The sequence below is a fragment of the Monodon monoceros genome, unplaced genomic scaffold, assembly GCF_005190385.1.
Source record: "Monodon monoceros isolate NGI ecotype Baffin Bay Population unplaced genomic scaffold, NGI_Narwhal_1 Super_Scaffold_15, whole genome shotgun sequence".
Taxonomy (NCBI): domain Eukaryota; kingdom Metazoa; phylum Chordata; class Mammalia; order Artiodactyla; family Monodontidae; genus Monodon; species Monodon monoceros.
This window is the reverse complement of record NW_021703771.1, coordinates 61,614,776-61,635,818: the sequence shown is the minus strand read 5'-3', so window position 1 is coordinate 61,635,818 and position 21,043 is coordinate 61,614,776. Positions and strand designations below refer to the sequence as shown.

General features: G+C 40.4%; 1 protein-coding gene across 7 annotated transcripts in view; it reads right to left on the bottom strand.

The window, feature by feature from the left end:
- The window catches only part of PDE7B (phosphodiesterase 7B), a 334,476-nt gene that overhangs the window by 137,981 nt on the left and 175,452 nt on the right, over positions 1-21,043 (bottom strand). For 3 of the 7 annotated variants that reach the window (XR_003793706.1, XM_029223800.1, XM_029223801.1), the window contains exon 1: positions 11,250-11,487. The exons of 3 other annotated variants lie outside the window; for them this stretch is intronic. Coding sequence is in view for 3 of the 4 variants with exons in the window: in XM_029223800.1 (XP_029079633.1) it covers positions 11,250-11,487 (238 nt within the window). In the remaining variant the exon portion in view is untranslated. Of the gene's footprint in view, positions 1-11,249; positions 11,503-21,043 lie in introns of those variants that run through there. One more of the 7 variants, XM_029223806.1, reaches the window with a different exon arrangement.

Below are 21,043 nucleotides of genomic sequence, written 5' to 3'. Positions count from 1 at the left end.
CATCAGACCAAGTTAACTTGACTAATCTCCATTTCTCCATCATTTCTTGTGATTTTCTGCTTCTGTACCTACATTCATGTTAATTCACCAAGAAAGTCACCTTGTTACATCTTGTTGAGATCTTAACCATTTTAAAGACATAGTTGTAATGACCAGTCCACACAGAGCCTTTGTAGGTCACTCTAGAGAGGGATGAGTTAACATCCAGTCCTCATGGATTATCTGTCACACTTGGTTTATATTTGAGGAAGTAGTTTTACCTAACTCAATACATTATAAGCTACATAAGAATTGTGTTTTTCTTACACGTTTTCTCGTCCATCCTGTGGCATTTAGCCTTGAAAGAACAGTTTGCTTTAAAAAAATGGCAACCTGAATTCAGGGAGAAACGTGACTTGACAAATTAGGAGGGATAGGCTGTTCTGAGATTGTGAGGATAAATTGTGTCAGGTTTTGAATTTGGGGAAAAGATGAGCACGACTTTGAATGGGAGGTCTGGATGAAAGAACATTAAGGATGTAAATCCTTCAGGACAGGCTGGTATCAGGTGGTACAGGGTGTTGGCTTGATGATTTGTGTATTATTTCCTGTAAAATGCTATAGCACTTGGGAAAGTTGGTTTGTAAGTTAAAGAAAAAATATTCATCGTCTCAAAATTCTCAACATCTACCTAATACGGTCAAGGAACACCAAACTGATGGTTAAAAATCCATTGGTATCCTTACCCCAAGTCCAGCTCTCCACCAGCCATTGTTGCTAGAGCAACCTTTCGAAACTAAAATTTATCACTTCCCACTTACATTATTTGAAGCGTTCTCATTGCCTGGAGGAAATACTCCTTAGAAAGGCAGATGAAGCCCTTGGTAACCTGTCCCCCAGTTTGCTTCTAGTCTCATCCCTAGCCGTCTTCCTGATATACTTCATATCTCACGACTTGGCATTGCCCAGAATTTCTTGCATTTGGTCCTACTATTTCTTTTTCCCGAAACGTCCTCCATTTCTTCTTCATTTGGAGAAATATAACTTACTTTGAATGGTACCTCAAAATAACCTCCTCTCTGAAAACTTCTTTACCATCCATAATACAGACAGAATTAATCGCTCCCTTGTGTGTTGGCACAGACTTTGTGTAGCTAGCTCCAGTGTAACATATGTCACCTACCTAGCTTGCCCTATCTATCTATCTGCGACTGTCTGTCTGTCCAACCATTCATTCGTCCATTTACCTCAACTTTCTTGGTTCATGAATTTTTATTTTTTTAAGGAACCAAAACGGTGTCTGGTACATGATAATCACTAAAAATCTTAGTTGAATAAGCAGTCTTAATCTTTCTTCAGTGTTCCCAGAGAGTATTATTTCTACTGTATGTTAAAACATATGCCATTCTGCCTCGGTATCAGTAAGTTGCTTATAGATCTGTGTGTTCTAACAGGTCGTAATCGCTCTTCCTTCTGCTTTCCTCCCTGGTACATTAACAATGCTACACACTGAGTAGACACTCAAAAGATAATTATTCAATTGAATAAGTGAATAAACCTAGAAATTTGAATTACTTACTTCCTTTTCTAAGTATCTTGAATAAGCAACCAGTAAATATAGGTCTCAATTTCTTCTATTTCTAAATGGGGAATAAATTCCCATTCAACTGATACTTATTGTACAGTAGAATAAGCTAAATACTTGTATGTAACATCAAAACATCATTTTCTATTCTGTGACCTAGAATGTTCCTAATTATTTTTGGAGTGTTGGAGACATTTTCAAAGCAAGATTTGTTTTAGTCCAATTTTGTCTATTCACATTCTAGGCGCATTTATCACCAAATCAAAGAATAGGGCATTTAGGATGAGAGAGGGCAGAAATCACCTGCTTTAGAGTTTATAAAGTCCAGTGAATTCACAATTCTTGATTTTATATAACAATTTAATTGACAAGGAAATATTTTCTTTTGTTCTACTGTAGAATTAGGGATTGATCCAAGAAAAACAGTGCAGAACTCAGCTAATATTCAAGAGAGGTAACAAGGGCAAAAAAGATAGGTGTACCTAAACCTCAGGTGAGTTACAGAGAGGATAGGGAAGGAGACAGCAGTTTCTGTGTACCAGCTACCACGAAGGAGGCAATAATGGCTCCTATGACGACACTTGAAAAAAAAATTGATCCCTGTTATCATATGTAAGGCTACTGTTCTTTCTACCAGTACACGCCTCCCACCCCATCTTCTCCCTAGGGGCCAAGGCGCAGAGAAAGGAGAAGAACTCTAGAAATTTCCAATTAGCACATTTAAGCGATGATAATGTAGCAGACCTGACCAGAGTACAATGCACTGTATGATTATGACGACAATCCTAATTTGCATTAGATAGAAAACCTCAGCTTTCAGTGTGGAACCTGATCATAAAGGTGTGACTTGTACACATCCTGCTTTGTGCATTACGATCATTCAGCTGAACTTTTCAGTGTCAGAGTCCTGAGATGGTTACTGAAATGCACATGCATATTTCTGGAAAACGAGAAAGAGGGAGTAGAAAGCGGAGAATGATTGGGTTCGGCACATGCATGGGAATGTAACTAAAATAAATAATATTGAGCATGCGGTACTCAAGTACAGGGCTCAGCACATGGTAGCACAACCAGTGGATAACGGAGAGCATGTTTTTGGAAATATATCCATGTGATTTTTCTTTTGCCCTCTCTTGTGTGTATCTTCCCCATCCATCCCACCAGAGGCAACCATTAGGGATGATTAGGAACGCTATAGCAAGAAGGAAAAGAGAGTGAGTCAATATTCATAATTTCATCTTCAGAGTAAGGCTTTTCGTTTTTGTTTGTTTTCATTTGTGTGTGTGTATGTGTGTGTGTGTGTGTGTGTGTGTGTGTGTGTGTGACAGAGAGAGAGAGAGAGAGAGAGAGAGAGAGAGTTTGTAGCAGAACAATGATCTTAATAACTGGTCTTTGTGGAAAGATAAAGAGACTCTCCACAGTCATTTATCAGGTCTCATTAACATTGAGAGGTAGGCTGTGGATATGGTTTCTTGTCCCTTCCACATTCAGGCTTCTTTCTGGAAAAGAGGATATGGCACAGAGTAAGGCCATCTACTCCTGACACCCTGAAGAATTGTCAGAAGAGAAGCAAAGGCAGAGCCCAGTGGTCAGATGGACATGCTTCCCCGTCTCAGACCGGCACTTTATGTTGCGTGTGGTCGAAACATTCAGATGAGTGCGCGGGAGCCCAAGACACATTCAGCAGATAGTACCTTGGAGAGGAGCAAGGGGAAGGAAAGTATTTATCCAAAGAAGTCATTTAATCCAGAAGAGACTGACCACCACCTCGTTAACTAGCAAGTTCAAATTTTCTTACCCCTCATTAGGGTGGGTTCAAGGAAGATTTGATTAGTTGAAGAAAAGAAACAGGCTACATGTATTGTACATTTGAGTGTGGAAATTTGAGATCCCTGTGACAGATGTTTTTAACAGTGACTGTTTCCTCTTCATTTCTGTATGTGTTTTTGATTCCTCTTCTTACACTTGGATCCACTTTCTTCGCAGTGTCCTCACCTCACTTCCTTCTCCTTGGTGCTCTATGCTTGGCCCCACCTGTCTTCTTCTCTTTTCTTTCTCAATCATTTTCTTCAGCAAATTCTATTTACTTTTCTGAATACATTTTTTGTCACAGATCCTCTAAATGAGTATGTCTTTGGGTTTTCCTAAGTGCTCATCAAGTCTGTAGATTTCTGTGAGATAGCTGTGTGCCATCCAAAAAAGAGACGGAGAAGGAAGCAAGAAAGAGAATCTTGTGCTTTGGCTTTAATTCCAGAGGTCGAGGGACATCTGGAGATTTAATGGGAAAAGTTCTAACGATTACATTATATGTCCTATTACCCTTGGTTATTGAATTTTCTTTTAAAATACCCTGACTAAAGTTTTACATTCATTCCCATTATATCTCTCACCATGATTTTACTTTACAATTTTCTGGATTCTTTACCTTTCAATTTCTACTACCGGGTACGTGCAACCGCATCCTACTCAATCTCTCTTGAAATCTGTCCTTTTCTTTCTAGGGATTTTGTTTTTCTGGAGTAGCCCTGGACCCCTGGACTCCTTTTAAGGCCATACAGAGCTAAACCCTGCTTTGCCTTTGTCAAGTATGCCTTCCAGTTGCATACAGGGTTGACTTTTAGGTTTTATCTTGTTACGAATGATACAGACTGTCGTGTTCCCTTAGCACTGTGTGAGAGCCCAAGAATAACAAAATGTTCAGGACAGGAGCTTGCTTTATAATCTATAAAATATCATGCCATGTGGATATTTTAGGTGAGGAGAAGTACTCTGAAGGAAGGGTCTCTGATAATTTTGTATTTTGAGGAAATCTGAGACAAGTGCACAGATACAAATCCAAACTCTTGGGGTGATCTCTTAACATTTTAGAGATGGAAGTCAATTCTAAATAGAAATCCATGGAAAGGCAGAGAGAGATAAATAGAAAAACAAAGAATAAGGTCTACATTGTGTGTACATCTAGGCTAGGGCATTGTATTAAATCACAAGTACTTTGAACTTTGCTCCCTATCATATTTTTGATATGGTGATACGCACTACTATGTATTATGAAGTAGACTGATAATTAAAGAGAGAAAATATCAGATAATAGGAGAGGGCACACACTTTGAGTTGCTTTTGGTCTTTTAACAATGAAGCTTCTAATGTTTTCCTTTTAGAAATTAGATGCAAAAGTCAATGCTTTGCTGCTCAGTGAAACCAGTCTTGTTAAAAAAAATAAGAAAAAAGAAAAGAGAAGCTGTTTCCAGGCAAAGAGCAGAGGACATGGGAATAACATCCTCTATTCAGCTCCATCCCCTCAAAAGCTCATTTGTAGAACCGGGTAAACACACACCTTCCGCATTCTATTTTTGAAATTACATTGAGGAATATACAGACTGTTATCTGTAAAAGAAGCAACTTTTGAAACTTTAGTTGATGTAAAATGTTCCAAGATTTATGAACAGAGTAATTACTTTAAAAGTATATAAAAGCAGGCATAATTTACATGCATTACTCTAAAATTTGGTAATTATCAGTAAATGACAACTCTTCTATATGAAGAGAGAACTGTCTCATATTAGTTTTGCACATACTTTATACCTTTTAAATGGTTCTGACATCCACTCTTGTGTATTCTTTTCTTTTACTTTAAAAGCCGTAATGACTAATACTGATCTTCTGCCAGAATATAAGTTTAAAAATGACTCCATTAAAAGCAAGAAATAGAATTCATATTTCTTAAGTAATCGTGCCTAGAAAAGAATGTTCATTCATGCATTTAATGGCAACTCATAAGCTATTTTATTCCTTCTGATAATTTTCTTTCTTTCACTTATCAAAGTGTATTGAGTGGCTGACATGTGAAAGATGATAGGGAGAACACAAAGAAAATAGAATGTTCTCCAGATTCTCAAAAAGCTGAAAGTCTAGGAGGGGAGGAAGAAAATGTACATTAATTATAATACAATAAAGTGGTTTGCCTGTGAAATAAATACAAAGAAAGTTCTGTAAGACTTCAGAAGAGAAAGGCACACCCTTCCTCGGTAATCTCAGAAGGGCTTTGTGTGGGGAACGGCGTGTGAGTGAGATCTTAAAAGATGGCAGAAGTTGGGGACATGGAGGGAAGTAATTTTAGGCATTGGCAACAATGAGCAGAAAGCACGTAGGAAGCTGTGGGATGCTTGTCCTATCCGGGTGGAATATAAGTGACAAGTCAGATGGGAAAAGTGAGCTAGTTTCAGAGTGTGGAGTGCTTTGAATGCAGGATGGTAGAATTTGGATTTTCTCTACAGACAATGGAAAAATCATTGAAGGATTCTGACGAGGGGGGAGATCTATTCTGATTTTTCTTTTGATGTTATTGATCTAAATGATGGAGGAGAAAGAAGAGGGGTGGAGAGAGTACTGGAGTTGGAGGCTATTGGAAGATAACAGACCAAACAACATGAGGTTTGGCCAAGGGCCATGTAACTGAATAGAAAGAAAGCAATGAATGTGAGTAAGTTGTTGAGGAAATAGCAGCGATATCAGTAATTATGCTAGTGAGCACTTGCTGAGCATGTGGTAGGATGCAGGCTCTTTTTTAGGCACTGTTTTGTATTATCTCACTTAATCCTCACCTTTTGCAAAGGTGCTGCTGTTATTCCCCTGTTTTTTAAAAGAAGGGGAAACAGAGGCACAGAGAGGTGAAGTAATTTGCACAGTTCACACAGTCCATAAGAGAGAGGCAGGACTTAAAATTGAAAAAATCTCAACTCTGCAACGACACTCTTAACCTATTCTATGGAATTGGAGAACTGGTGGGAGCGGTGTTTTGGTTTTGTTTTTTTTTAAATGAACAAGTGAAGGTTTATGTAATCCACGTGAACTGGGAAGTACAAGGGAGCAGTTTTGAATCCGGGTTTCTGCAGGAGTGATGCCATTTATGAAAACTAGGAGGTCTGGTGAAGCACAGGTTTAAGTTCAAGGCGTGATGACGTGTCCAGTTTTCACTCAAATTTGCATTCACATTTAAAGAATGGATTGACTTGTCAATGGTTATTATCTAGTATAGCTACAGGATGAGTGGAGGCTAATGTCTACAAGAACATAGAAAAATGCTTTGAATTAGTGTCAAGTTATCTACTGTTAAGACTAACTGATTCTTTGATCAAAGCAATTTGTTCTGCTTTGAACGAAATCATTAATATTGAGGAGTATTTGAAAGTGCGCTTGAAGTTTTTACTAGTGTTTTTGAATTTTACTGGCCAATTTTTATAGCCAGTACTTTCAGCTGACATAGAGATTGAAACTAACAAATGCTTGTTTTCACACTGAAGTTCTAGATAGAATTCTGATTCATAAATTCATAATTGTTCTATTCTTATTAAGTTTGATTGCTCCCCGAATCTTTGGTGCCTACCACAGTCCGCGGTATACACTACACGTCTAATAAATGCTCCTTGATTTATAATAATAAAAGTGTTCAGTCTTCAACATATTCAATTTATATCATGCTTGACACATTTAAAAATAGCCTCTTTGTCAATCTGAATTGTACAGTTCTGGAATCAGTGAATTGTTTCAGAGATTTTCCCTTCCGAAGCTGTTTGGTTTTTAGGGTTCAGTATAAAGCAAATTTCTGAGATTTTTATTCTTCTTGAAGACAGGACAAGTTACAATGGCTATGGGGAAAATGAATGCTTTTTTCTTTTGAGAGAGGTGTGTGTTTTATACATTTCTGTAACCAAAGGCTATTGAAATGGAAACAAGCTTAATAAATAAGTAAAACATAATGTAAAATTTAGACCAGAGATACCAAAATGAATGGTAAGTTCCACAGCTGCAGAGTTTGCAGGTATTTGGTTGAATTCTGAAGTCAAATTATTTATTCAACTAAGACCAAGTCCTGCTAGGGGATGTCTAGTCTTAGGTTGCTGACTAGAATCACAACTAGAATAATATTTGCACTCAGAGCATTTAAGAAACCGTTTATTTATTCCCCATCCTTCTTCCCTCTCCTCACTCCCCACTTCTGGGCACACTCTGACCGCCATGCTTTGAAGCTTATTTTCTATTGGTAATAGATGGATAATCTCCCCCTGGGAATCTTCTCAGCACTGGAAACTTGGACCTAAAACTAAAGCCCACAGAATGAGTTTAAAAATGTAAAGGAGGCACAATTCTTTGACTTATTTTCCGTGGTAATATTTTTCTGCTCTGACCGAGGCTTATACAGCATCCACAGCCTCCGTGTCTGTCCAGCTACATGTAATCAGTAAAACAATATCTTGGTTTAAATTGAAATTACCCAGCTTGTGCCTCAATCATGTCAGTTCTGTGGATTAGACTTGGATGACTGACATGGTCTGGTTCTGACACAATGTCAAGGTCCGGACGAGTTGTTTAGTCTCTAGCTCATTATTCACCTCGTTTGTGTTAACTAGACAGTTAGACCATCCTTTGTTTGCTTCATAGAGGGAAAATGATGTGAGTATTAATACAATTAAATACTTGGGTAAGGGGTAATGAACTGAGCTGACACTCCAACTTTGGGCATGCCGATACGTTCCAGAGTCCCTCTCCAGGGCAAACAGTGCCTCTGCCCGTGTCCAGCTCCTGGGGGCACGCTTAGAAGCATGCACCCGGAGGTGTGACTTTGAAGAGCCTCTCTCCCTCCTATCATCCCCCATTCCCTCCTCCAACCTATTGCTTTAAAAGTCGCTTTAGCCTCCAGCAAAGATGTTCCCACTTCCTCCTCCCTAGCTCGTCCTTGCTCTCTTCAGGGGACTCTGTTCCTGTCTGTCTTCCGTCACTCACAGTTCAGTATATTTCATCTTAAACATCTCTCATGAGTACATACGTATGCATTTATTTTTCCATAAATCCTTTTGCTCTCTCCCTTTATTACCTAAGCAAAACCTCAGGACACTTTTCTATTTCCCTTATGAGAAACAAAGTTCCAGTCTCGACTAAGGAGTATGAGTACAAATAATGATGCCCTTCACTAAGGAAAAAAAAAAAGCTGGAACTTTTAAAGTTAAATTCAACTTATTAAGAACGGTGACATCCGTCTCTAAAGTTCTCGGGACTGTTGGTTCTCTTCAGAAGTTCTGCAAGTTCATGGTTTTTAGAAATGTAAACTCATTTATCTGTTATCACAAGCAGTTGAAGTATACATAGAATGTTATAGTATTTAATTTTCCTGTTTTTAGTTACTAGCATGGCAACAAATTGTGTGCTGTGAGCGTAAGATGTTAAGTTCCTACAGGCAAAGAGAGTAAAGGAGAGGGAATAAATGACTGTGGGAGAAGATTTGGGGGTGGGGATGGAGATCAGAAAAGTCATTACAGAGAAAGGGATGCCTGAGCTGGACTTTGTATTTGAATAGAAATTTTCAATGGCCAAAGCCAAAAAAAGACATTCTAAGCATAAGGCAAGGCTCAGAGGTAGGGCACCACCTGACGCACGTTGATGAACAGTAAACTGTCCCATGTCGTCAAAGCATAAATTGTTTGAGGATTCTGAGGCAAGGGTCAGATTCCAGAAAGAGAGGGAGGGAGGGAGGGCGGGAGGGAGGGAGGGAAAGAGAGAGAGACCACCATGTATCTTGGTGTTTTCTACTTAAACCCCCGTACTCAAAATGAAGACAGTTTAAACCATCTCCTTCTAAAAGTGGAACGATTCCAGGCTTTTGGAAATATTCTACCCTCACCATCACGCTGTTACGGTGAGAATGGCACAGAAACTTGATGTGAGGAGGAAATGCAGCCTCAGCAACAAGATGAGAGAAACAATAAGACAATTTGGAAAGTGAAGCAACTTGCCTTTGGGGTTTCAACGTATGGCCCCATGCTGCGTATATGAACGATAATGGCTTTATGTCCATGTCAGAAAGTGTGAGCCCCTCATCTCCTTGAGGCTGGGGAGGCAGGGAAGGAAGAAGAGAAGGTAAACAGGTAGCTTGTGGGGAGGTGTTGAAATAGAGCTTGGCCTCCTGGCAGGCAGGATGAAGGGACCAACAAAGCAGGGGCAGTCTCCCTGGGAAGCAGCATGGCTGCTGAGATATATTCCACAAAGGGTGAGGCAGGGGTCCAGGGGCTCATTAAGACTCAGTTAGCTCAACTTCATAACATCCAGAAAAATGCAGCTTTTAAGTGACAAAAAGTTAGAGGGGTTTTGTTTTCTCTCTGTAGTATTGCTTTTTCAGGAATTAGACACCTGCTAGTATATAATATAAAGAATAATACACACATATCTCTACAGACATGCTAACATCTGTTAAATTAAGTAGTTTTACCAAAAGTGTAATTTGAAACATGCATTTTAATCCCTTAATATACTGAAACAAACCAGAGCAGTAGAAGTTGAAGTGTCACAGTTAAGTTTTCTGCCCAGGTGGGTTTTTCCATTTTTCTTGTACTCACATGAAATATGGGATGGCTTTAGCATTACCTCATTTTTTCTGACCAGGACCCATTTCCCTGGGCATCCATCTCCCAAATGCCACATAAACGTCAGTCTCATTGATTTCCTTCTCTTTCCTAAGTATTCGTTGTTTACTAGAGACCAATACTGTTGTTTTTTTAATTCCTTTCCAATTTTTTTTTCTTGCCCAGAGCATTATTTTTTAATAATGTTCATTTTAGATCATTAGGCAACTTAAAAAAGGTTTCTGCATAAATGATTAAAAACAAGATTAGCCGAGTTTTGATTTCCTAGTCTTTTTCCACGAGAAAAAAAGAGAGGTCCTTTTTGGTATTGCTTTTCCATCTAGGCCCCCATCTCTCACCAACAATGGCATGTCAGGATTCCATGCACAGGGCTAGCCAAAACTTCAAATGCATAAACACATGCTCACATTCGTTCTTCTAAAGCAAACCATCACTTTCCAAATATCTACCAACATATTCCCCTAAGGAAGAGTGCATCCTGTATTCTTAGTGTACGGAGTTATCTGAGTCCCATCCTCCACAGGGATCCTAGGTATGTTTGTGGTGTGGTACTCCCTGTTAAAAACACAGCAAAGTGCTCCTCAACTGTCCCAAACACAGCACATTCTTATAACATAACAAAGCTCCTATGAACCATCATTTCCAAATCTGTGAGTTGATTTTTCCTGATATCAATGGAGAAATTTGTATTATTGTCATTTGTCAAAAGGGAAAACTGAGGCAAGGAAGCTTATCAACTTTCTCATGACATAAAAAACAACCAGGCCAAACTCAGTCCTGGGAAGATTTATACGTGCTGTAGTTCCACAGTTTAAAATGAGAAAATATATTTTACTTTCTATAAAGCATTACAAAAAAGCAACCCAAGAAGAATATTCTCTCAGAGGTAACTGAGAAATTGTCAATAAGAAATTGCAGAGGCAGGATAGACACCCAATTTAAAGAGCACGCAATTTCATCCCCTGCCTATGGAGACTGAAACTTAGGAAATTTCACTTGTTTAAGCCACAGGGCAAACAAGTGACAAGCTAAGCCCAGATCCCAGGTTTCTTGATTGTCCGTCTGTTCATGCTCCTACTCCCACATCGCTCTTAATTTTAAGATGCATTTCTGTAATAGAGCAAACGTTCATTAACCACAGCCCTCGGGCCCTATGCTGCAGTTTGTCTTCCTTCCTTTTCCCATTTTTATTTCGTGGGCTCTCCAAGGAAGGGACTGAAAGTCATGAGACTTGGCCCTGGTACCTTTCACACCTCCCACAGCTGATTTACCTGGAAAGCTGTGGAGAGCATCTTCATTCTCCAGAATGCCTCTCTGTTTGGTCGCCTGCAGCTCACTTTTGGATTTCCAAACCAGCTTTACCATCCTGATCATCTCTGGCAAGTCCCAGGGCAGCGGCCCCTGCTGGCACACCGGCCGGCTGCCCAGGGAGGAGGGCAGCACACCTTCTGGGGCCGTCCACCTTCTGCCCAGCTCTGCCGAGTGGAAATAGCGCTCGAGCACAGGCATTCTGCCCTGGTCTCCAGAAGAGGAGGTTGCGCTGCTGCTGCGGCTGCTACCAGAGGGGAAATTCTTCCCAGGCAGGGGAAGGCGAACCCCCGGAAAATCCTCTCCAGCTTCGGAAAGGCAAGCCTCCTCCAGCCTGGCAAAGCCCTGTCCCTCCAGTCCCTCCACAAACACTGACGATGAGAGCGACTCACTTCCCAAGGTTTCTCAGTGGTGAGAACGGTTCCTGTCCTCCTGCCTTAGAGAGAGAAAGCATTTTTTTTCCCCTTCTCTCTCAGGCACTGACTTTGCAGCACTTAATTAAGCCCAGGCTACAGCTGGAACGACAGCAGGGGGGAAAAAGGCCATGGAGGCTTTAGCCTTCGCTTTTTCTCTCTTCTGACTTATTTGTTCTCGAGTCTTTTTTGGTGCTTGTCAAAGTTTGTCAAGTGGCTTGTTTAGCCCTCAAGGACTCAGGCAAAGATGTGGGGCGGCGCCCCTTTGCCAGCCTCCCAGGGGGTCCTCCAGAGACCAGTTACCTGAAGGTGTCAGGTAAGGAGTCACCCCTGTGGTGCAGGAAACCTAGACGCTTCCCTGGCTCCAGCCCTGCAAGCATCAAGGAGAAAACAGGGGAAGCTCAGCATCGCAGCTGCTTCTCTCCGGAAGGTCTGGCTGGGGGCCACCTTACCCTCTCACCACAGTGTGCGCTGGACTGGGGCTCTTCAGAAGGCTCTTGGGTTGGTCCTGGGCACCACGGTTCACACACTCCCCTCCTCCACACCCCTCCCCCTTCGCTGTCACTTGCTTTTCAGCAAACTTAACTGGGTTTTGGCCTATTAGTCAAATCCCTTTGTAACCTAGGCTGCCCTTCAGCTGGAAGGGAAATAACACTGAATCACATTCCAAAGCTAACTGTGAAAGAAGTGAATTGGGGAAGCATCAAGGTCCTCATGCAAACGTGCGGTGCGGTTGCAGAGTCTGGACAAATAGCTGGGCATGGTTAAAAACTCATTTCAAAGGACTAGTAATTTCCTTTAATAATAATTTTAAACTAGATTTGTTGGGGGCATAAATGACAGTGAAAAGAAAGTGTTGAAGGTTCACTTTCCAGAGACAGAGCGCTATGGACATAGTATTTTAGCCACAAACTGCTCCCCCCACCTGACAGTGGTTCAGTTGAGGACGATCACGGGCCATGTGTCTTGGATCCTGAGGCTCAGAGCTGGAGGCACTTACCCTAGAAGTCAGAACCCGTGCAACAGAAAGGGATGGCCCCTGGAGCTAGTGTGAAAAGCCCTGGACACAAACAAAAGTGGGATGGTATTATGTTTGGTACTTTTGCCAGCAAATTGGGTTTGTAGGAACAATTTGAACTTGTGCATTCACGTGAATAGCTCCTATTTTCTTGGGGAGGCCATTGTAACAATCCCATCTTTCTCTCCTTTTCATGTCTCCGTATTGCAAAGTGCATTATTTTGCTTGGCATTTTATTTTGCTGGTGCACAATCGGTTGCTTCTGCTCTACGTTCTTTTTGGGGCTGTTTTATCACGCAATCATCTGATGTTTCTTTAGGGGAGAGCAGAGGGGACTTGGAGGAGAGGAGAAAGACCATTGTAGGGTGTGTATTATTTTCATCGCCCTTACCTCATACTTCAAAAGTTGAAACTAGCAAAGGCTACTGTAATTTTGTTGTTGTTGTTATTATTATTCCTCTAAACCCATGGTTAAGGAGTTTAGTTTTCCACACTGAATTAAGTGGCTTTTCTTTTTTCTGGATGGAAAAGTACACTGGCAAACCTACTGTCTTTCCTAATAGGCGAAGAAGGGTCAACATCCTTTAAGGATAAAAAACAACAATAAAAGACACGTAAGACACTGCTTCTTGTGAGTTTCATGATTAAAATATCGATCAAACAGCTCTTCCTATTAACAACCAGATATTCATACAACCCAACTAGGGAATAATCAATGATCCACTTATGAGAAAGATGTGCCTTTTTAAACTTCCCTCTTTATAAGGGATGAAGGGATTTAAGCCTCGGTCTGACAGTTTCACCACTTTTGACAGCCCTCCCAATTCTTATCTTACCTTTCCATCAGACTGGAGGCATTCAGGCTCTCTAGAATTGAGACACTTTTATTTAATAAGCACATGTAGGCTGTTGTACTCTATTAGCATATTTCCTGAATAATGTCTTATACTCACTCCTCAGTCACAAACTTCCTTGACATAACAACCGAAGAGTTTCCTAAGTGTTTGACTATTTTTATTTTTGTTCAGTTATTTTGCAATAGTGCTTTGCATCAGGATATCCTGACCCTCAGAACAAAGGGGTTAAGAACAAAGAAAACAAGTATATGGTATAATATGTCACATACGCTAATGTATTAAGAATATAACTCTTCATTGCACATATTTCTTCAAGAATGGCTTTCTTAAAAAATCCAAGGATATGAGTTTCCACTGTATTTTCTATATTGTCTTACATATTTCCTCGTAAAAATATCTTAGAGAAGTTGCAAAATGTTGAATCACTGAACATGAATACTTCCTAGTGGAAATGAATTAGGGCCAAGCAAATACCATCTCACATTTTCATTCTCAAAGAGGAATCTCCTTCATCTGGATATTTGAAAATTAAAAATATTGCACAATTAAAACCAAAACTTCTCCCCAACATGGGATTATCTTCACTCCAGGGTAGAAGTGCAGAAATACCACAAGGAAGGTCATTCTCATGGTATTTCTGGCTCACATAGAAACAGGAAGTACAGGAAATCTTGCGAGAAAGCTTGGCTCAGGAGAATTCTGGCTCAACTGCAGGTTCAAGAGAGTGGGATAAACCGATGAGATGCTAGCACTTGTTGGACTAATATTACTATCCCTCACAAATTCTCTGAAAGGTGGCTTTGTTCCATTCTGTAGGCTGGCATCTCTTTTGTCTTAAAGACAGTTACTTTAGAAGAGCATGTCTGTAAACCTATGATTTTTCCCTTACTCGGTGAACATCATTCACCTATTATTATACTAGGGATGGGGAGAAGGGGCTGATGGGGAAGTTCTGTGCCCTGAGGACTCATGGAGCAAAGAGGTCTATGTGACTCTGTGACTTGTAAGATTCTTATAAGTCTTAACATTTGTAACTAATGTGCTACAATTAGGAAATTTAAAATGGACTTTCAAAATAATTGCATTTTTTTTCAGGCATTGTGAGTCAACCTAACATCCTGGTAAGAGGGAAATAGCGTAGTTCTCTTCTTGTGTGAAGGAAATGTAATGAGAACTAACAAAGTCAAAACCACCAAAAGATACCTAATTTTATCAAAAATACTTTGCTGTGTGTTTGCAGCTATAAAGGAAAGAATTGATAACCACAATGCTGAAGTATATGACCAAGAAAAAAGATTTGAAGACATAATGTTTTAGAACCTGGATTATCTTGAAGAATTTCTAGTGTTCTGGGGGCTATGTAAAAATCTTGTGGACTTATGGCTAGGCAGATAAGCCGTTATTATATATGATTTTTAAAAGAAAATATTAACAATATTAAATATTTCTAATCATTTTAGAGAATGTACATTTTTTAAAAATGGAAACTTAGAAATACACATTCATTTCAATTTTAGATTATTTTGAGTCTAGCAATAGATTTTCACAAAACGTCATTTTAATTAATTAAAGTATTCTCACTCAGATATTTTGCAAGTATTTTAAATACTTATTTTTTTGCAGTACTAGGGCCTCTCACTGTTGTGGCCTCTCCCATTGCGGAGCACAGGCTCCGGACGCGCAGGCCCAACGGCCATGGCTCACGGGCCCAGCTGCTCTGCGGCACGTGCGGTCTTCCCTGACCGGGGAACGAACCTGTGTCCCCTGCATCGGCAGGCGGACTCTCAACCACTGCGCCACCAGGGAAGCCCTTAAATGCTTATTAACCCTCATCCTGCTTCTATATTTAAAGAAAAATTTCAAACTATTGTGGGAGTTTATTCATTTGTCCTGGCCTTTTCTCTCCATCAGTTCAAATACGGATGTGTAAACACACACACACACACACACACACATACACACACACACACATGACCACCCGAGGTTTCACAAATGCAATTCAAATGAAATTCAAAACGAGCAAGGGAGGAAAAACCGGTCTTTCAACTTTGTTTAATGTAGTCTAAGTAGAAGAAGCTCAAACAATTTACAGTGTCCTTCAGGAGAAATAGAAATGTAATAACTGTGGCCTTAACTAATCTCAAGGAGTCATGCCAGCAAGCAGGGAAAAGGACTTGGTCTACAGACCGACCGTAGAAGGCAGCACACATTTCCCTTGTCACGTGGAAAGGGAGGAGAGCGGTGGGGCAAGATGAGGAAAGGCGAGGTGGGGGGAAGTAGAAGGGGGCTGAGCTGACAGATTCATAGTTTGATTTCACAACAGGTTTCTAAACTACAACCAATTATTCCCTTATTCACTCTGCAAATATGTATTAACAGCTAGAGCAACAGCAGAGGAGAGAACCTCTTGTACCAGCCCTTGGGTCCTTTCTCAGGCACCTGGGACCTGTCTGGCCTCCCTCACCTCGATTCTGATTTTCACTGTGGGTTAGGTCTTCTATTACTTTTCTTTGGACATTTAAAGAGAGAAATCAGGGTTTGAGCTGGCATCAGACCTCTATCCTGGCTCTCAGATATCTAACTAATGCTGTTTACTGTCTCTGACAGTTAACCCACAACAAATGAGTCCAATAACACAAGGGTTGAGAACAAAATGGCTGGAAGGGGCTTCCCTGGTGGCGCAGGGATTAAGAGTCCATCTGCCAATGCAGGGGACACGGGTTCGTGCCCCGGACCGGGAAGATCCCACATGCCGCGGAGCGGCTGGGCCCGTGAGCCATGGCCGCTGAGCCTGCGCATCCGGAGCCTGTGCTCCGCGACGGGAGAGGCCACAACAGTGAGAGGCCCGCGTACCGGGGGAAAAAAAAAAAATGGCTGCAAGAGTTGATTTTCTCCATCTGGCTCCTCCTCCCTGCTGTTCTTTCCAGGACTAAACACCTGATGCTTTGCTGTGTGATGATGGCATCCTCTGGCTGAAACCTTCCTGGGATTTCAGAAATATTTCTGATTGTCAAAGATTGTAAGTGGTGGTGGAGTACATTTTTCATAATTTCATGTTTGAGGGCATGTCACCTTCTTAAAAAATAGCTACAATGATGAAATCTCCAAGAAGTCCTTCAAGACTACTTATCTTAGGGTTATAAAAACTGTACTTCAGTCTCAGTTCACCACTGAGCTTTGCCTCAAACTTAAGAGATTTATTTATAAATGGGTATGATAGCAGTAACGACCTCATCTATCACATGGGGATCTTCTAAGAGTAAAATAAGATTAAAATGTGAGTGATTCGTAAGCACTAGTGTGCTGTAAAATTTTTGAGTGATTGTTTTTAAGCTAAGAAATCATAATTGACAATTTATCTAAACTCAAATTTTGGCTCTACTTTCCTGGGATCTATAAGAAAACTGACAAGTCAAACCCCCCATCCTTGAGTTAGGTCCCGCTTTGGAAATTCATGTTCCCATGAGGATGCAGGAGTAGAGGAAATCAGAGACAGGGGTATCGGAGAGAGTATTGGAGAGTGGCCCCATGGGAGAGATAGTGAGGGATTTAATGGTACAAAGGTGAGGAAAGGTGGGCAAAGCGATTGACGCGTGAATGAGAGTAGATAGATAAAGGACAAAGCACGTGTTAAAAGAAGGGTCCCAGTAGGATAAATATTCACTGTAACTGCATTTTGGAGGTGTGATAACGGTCATGAATCCTGTCTAGGGTGTAAGCCTGCAACCCTGCTTTATCATGGGTTATTTAGTGTTCTGTATCTATTCCCTTGATTGGGAATTTCAATTTCAGACCACAGTGACTAATGGGTATGTTTGATGTTCATGAGCTGTACAGCTTTGTGTCGTGTGCTGTGGTAGTGAACATGCGTCTTAGGCCTCCCCCGGCCTCATTTCTCTAAACAAGTTATGTGGGCCTCCAATTTTTTGCTTGGGGTCTATATTCCTCAAACATTTTAATAATTTTGACAGCTCCTAGCTCATGTCCGTTTAATTGACAAGTGTTTTTCAAGGTAGTATAGTATGTAAAACCAAATACAGTGTTTCAAAAGTGGCTTAAAAACAGTCTGACATACGCTTTACTTCTTTTTTAAAAAAATGTTTATTGGAGTACAGTTGCTTTACGATGTTGTGTTAGTTTCTGCTGCACAGCGAAGTGAATCAGCTACATGTATACATATATCCCCTCCTTTTTGGATTTCCTTCCCATTTAGGTCACCACAGAGCATTGAGTAGAGTTCCCTGAGCTATACAGTAGGTTCTCATTAGTTATGTATTTTGTACATAGTATCAGTAGTGTATATATGTCAATCCCAGTCTCCCAATTCATCCCCCCCTTCCCCCTTTGTTCACTATGTCTGTGTCTCTATTTCTGCTTTGTAAATAAGACTGTCTATACCATTTATTTTGCAAGTGAGATACATGGATTCTGGAAGCTCTCAAGAATTAGCCCAGGCTGAGAAGACCTCAAGGAGGCAGGAGGGGAGATTGTCCAGACATCTTCAAAGACCTGCTGGGAAATGCCCGAGTGAGGATTTTTCCCTCTTAATATAATCAAAATAAACTAGTAAGATAGAAAAATATTATTAGTATAAACAACATAAAAGGAAAGTGAGAAAATGGTAAGGAATAAAACCTTCTAACAGTACCAATTTTCCCCCCTTGGCATTCATTTATGTTTATGTTTACGGAGTTCAAAGTCAATTTGGAAGAAGGAAGTTTCAACTATATGTGTATGAAGTGTAATCCTACTGCCTCTTCAAATTATTATTTATTTTTCCCTCTTTCTTTCACTTATTACCTCCTGGTGATTATGAATTACATAAAACATCTATGCCAAAAGGTGTCTCTCAGATGCTGTTTTGAGCAATGCTTTTCAGATGTTAGTGTGCAAACAAATCACCCGGAGATCCTATTAAAATGCAGATTCTGTTTGGGCAGATCTGGCTGGGGACCTGAGACCCTGCATTTCCATGAAGTTCTCTGGGGATGACAAGGCTGCTAGTCTGCGGTCCACACTCTGAGTAGCAAGGCTAGAGGATTACTATGTGGCAGGTATTTTCTGCCTCTTCCACGTTAGTTATTTATGAAAGAAAATGCAGCAAAAGTGCCTACCTTTACGGGAACATGTGTTAAGACTTTTTTTTTTTTAACATCTTTATTGGAGTATAATTGCTTTACAATGGCGTGTTAGTTTCTGCTTTATAACAAAGTGAATCAGCTATACATATACATGTATCCCCATATCTCCTCCCTCTTGCGTCTCCCTCCCACCTTCCCTATCCCACCCCTCTAGGTGGCCACAGATGTGTTAAGACTTTTGAAAACGATCAATAGTGGCTCAGGATAAGTACTCTCAACTGGAAATAAGCAACCAGGACTGCAATATAAGAGCAAGGGCTATATGTGCAGGGACATCCATGATATTGAACCACTGCTTGGCTTTTGAATTTTGTTTCATTAATTTCTTTCCCTTAGAAATTAACTTTAAAGATAAGGTTGAACATCCAGTATTGGCCACTATGATGAAGAATATATATACAATGGAGTCAACTTCAAAACCAAATGGCCATTTTTGAAAGTCTTTCCTCACCAAATGTCAAACAAAATTTACTTAGGCCAATTTTGCCAACCCTCTGTCTTTCCAGCATTTTGTTGGGCTACTACTATTGCTATTTTCAGAATGACTGAAATACAGGCAAGGCTCTGAGTCTTTGATCTTCATCATCAGGGATATTCTCACCAAGACCTACTCCTTCATTTGATTTATTAAAGTCTATGTAAAGCGGTCTTTGGATGAAGCCTGGTAATCTTTCCCACTGTAATATTCCATGCATGAAAGAATGGTGACCAGATGATTCCACAAAGCAAAGACGGAAGAAAAGAAAGTAGGCATTCATGGCACTATAACCAGCGAGTGGCCCATGGTGCTGCTGACTCAGAGAGATGTACTGTAATTTCACAGCCTCAGCGAAATACGAAACAAAACACAAAAGATAAATAAACTCTGCAATGAGCTGCGCTCTTTACCATGTATCACCTGGAATTCATGCAGCTCCTGGCATGGTATTCGTGGGAAAGTGATGCCAGAAGCAAAAGGCATGTGAAATCAACTGGAAGACAAGAGTAAATCCAGAGCACAAGGCTCGAACACTACCAGGTTTATATGATTAAAAATTTGTACAGTTAACTGAATAAGAACGCTTAGAATAAATGGAAGCATCTGCTGGTAATTGGAAACACAGTTTGCTGTATTTTTTTCCCGTTGTTTTCCCTGGTTCTTTCTAAGGCTAAGCGCTTTGCTACAGTGATGAACACCTATTTTCCTGTCATCTACAGGAGTAACTAAAAAAAAAAAAAAAAAGGGAAAGCTGGAAGATAATGGATTAAAAATGAATATATATCATGGTTATTTTTAAGGTAATTTTAGAACCTGTTTTCCTCTGTGATGGCAGGAGAAGCAAGGGTGAAAAGTAAAGGTGAAGCTTTTTAATGTATAATGTATAGACAATATATACTACTCTCTGTGTAGTATGGTACAGGGGATCCAACTGAACCCCCTCCCCCACCCCGCTTTTTTTTTTAACATCTTTATTGGGGTATAATTGCTTTACAATGGTGTGTTAGTTTCTGCTTTACAACAAAGTGGATCAGTTATACATATACATATGTTCCCATATCTCTTCCCTCTTGCATCTCCCTCCCTCCCACCCTCCCTATCCCACCCCTCCAGGCGGTCACAAAGCACCGAGCTGATATCCCTGTGCTATGCGGCTGCTTCCCACTAGCTACCTACCTTACGTTTGCCCCACCCCGCTTTTTTGATATGTAGTGTTGCTAGAAGAATAACAGGAGTATCATCAATGAAAGAAAGCCTAGCACACTGGAGTACTCGACAACATTGATGCACGTAGGAGATCTTAACCGTCTAAAGATTCTCTAAGAGTTTCATTGTGGTAACTTTCTTTTCCATCCCACAGTTAAATTCTAAGATTTGCTCCTTCTATTCCATAAAATATCTAAAATGATTGCAAATCTTTCTGTCTCTAAGATATCGTTACCATGGGTCTCACTCTATTTTCTCATCTGGACCTCTGGGCCCTCCTACTCTCTGTCTTCCATGACCTTCTCCCTGAATCCATTCTGCAGTCTGATCATGAGACTTCTTGCATTCTTTGTCCTCTTATACATCTTTGTTTCTGACATTCATGTTCTGTTGCCTGTTTAGTGCAAGGTAAAAATACCTACCTTTGACTTGCATGTGTTCACATACCTTGCGGCTCTTAGGTTTGTGTGTCTGGATTAGAGTATACGGGGTCAACTCCAGAACCACCTATAACTAGGTTTTTAATAAATACCTTTTTAATGTTGTTATTACTTCTTTGCTTTCAAAGTTTGAGGAGTAAGTTGATTGAGCTACTTCTAAAACGTGTTTTTCAAGTCTCTCATAAACCATTAAAAAAAGTTCAG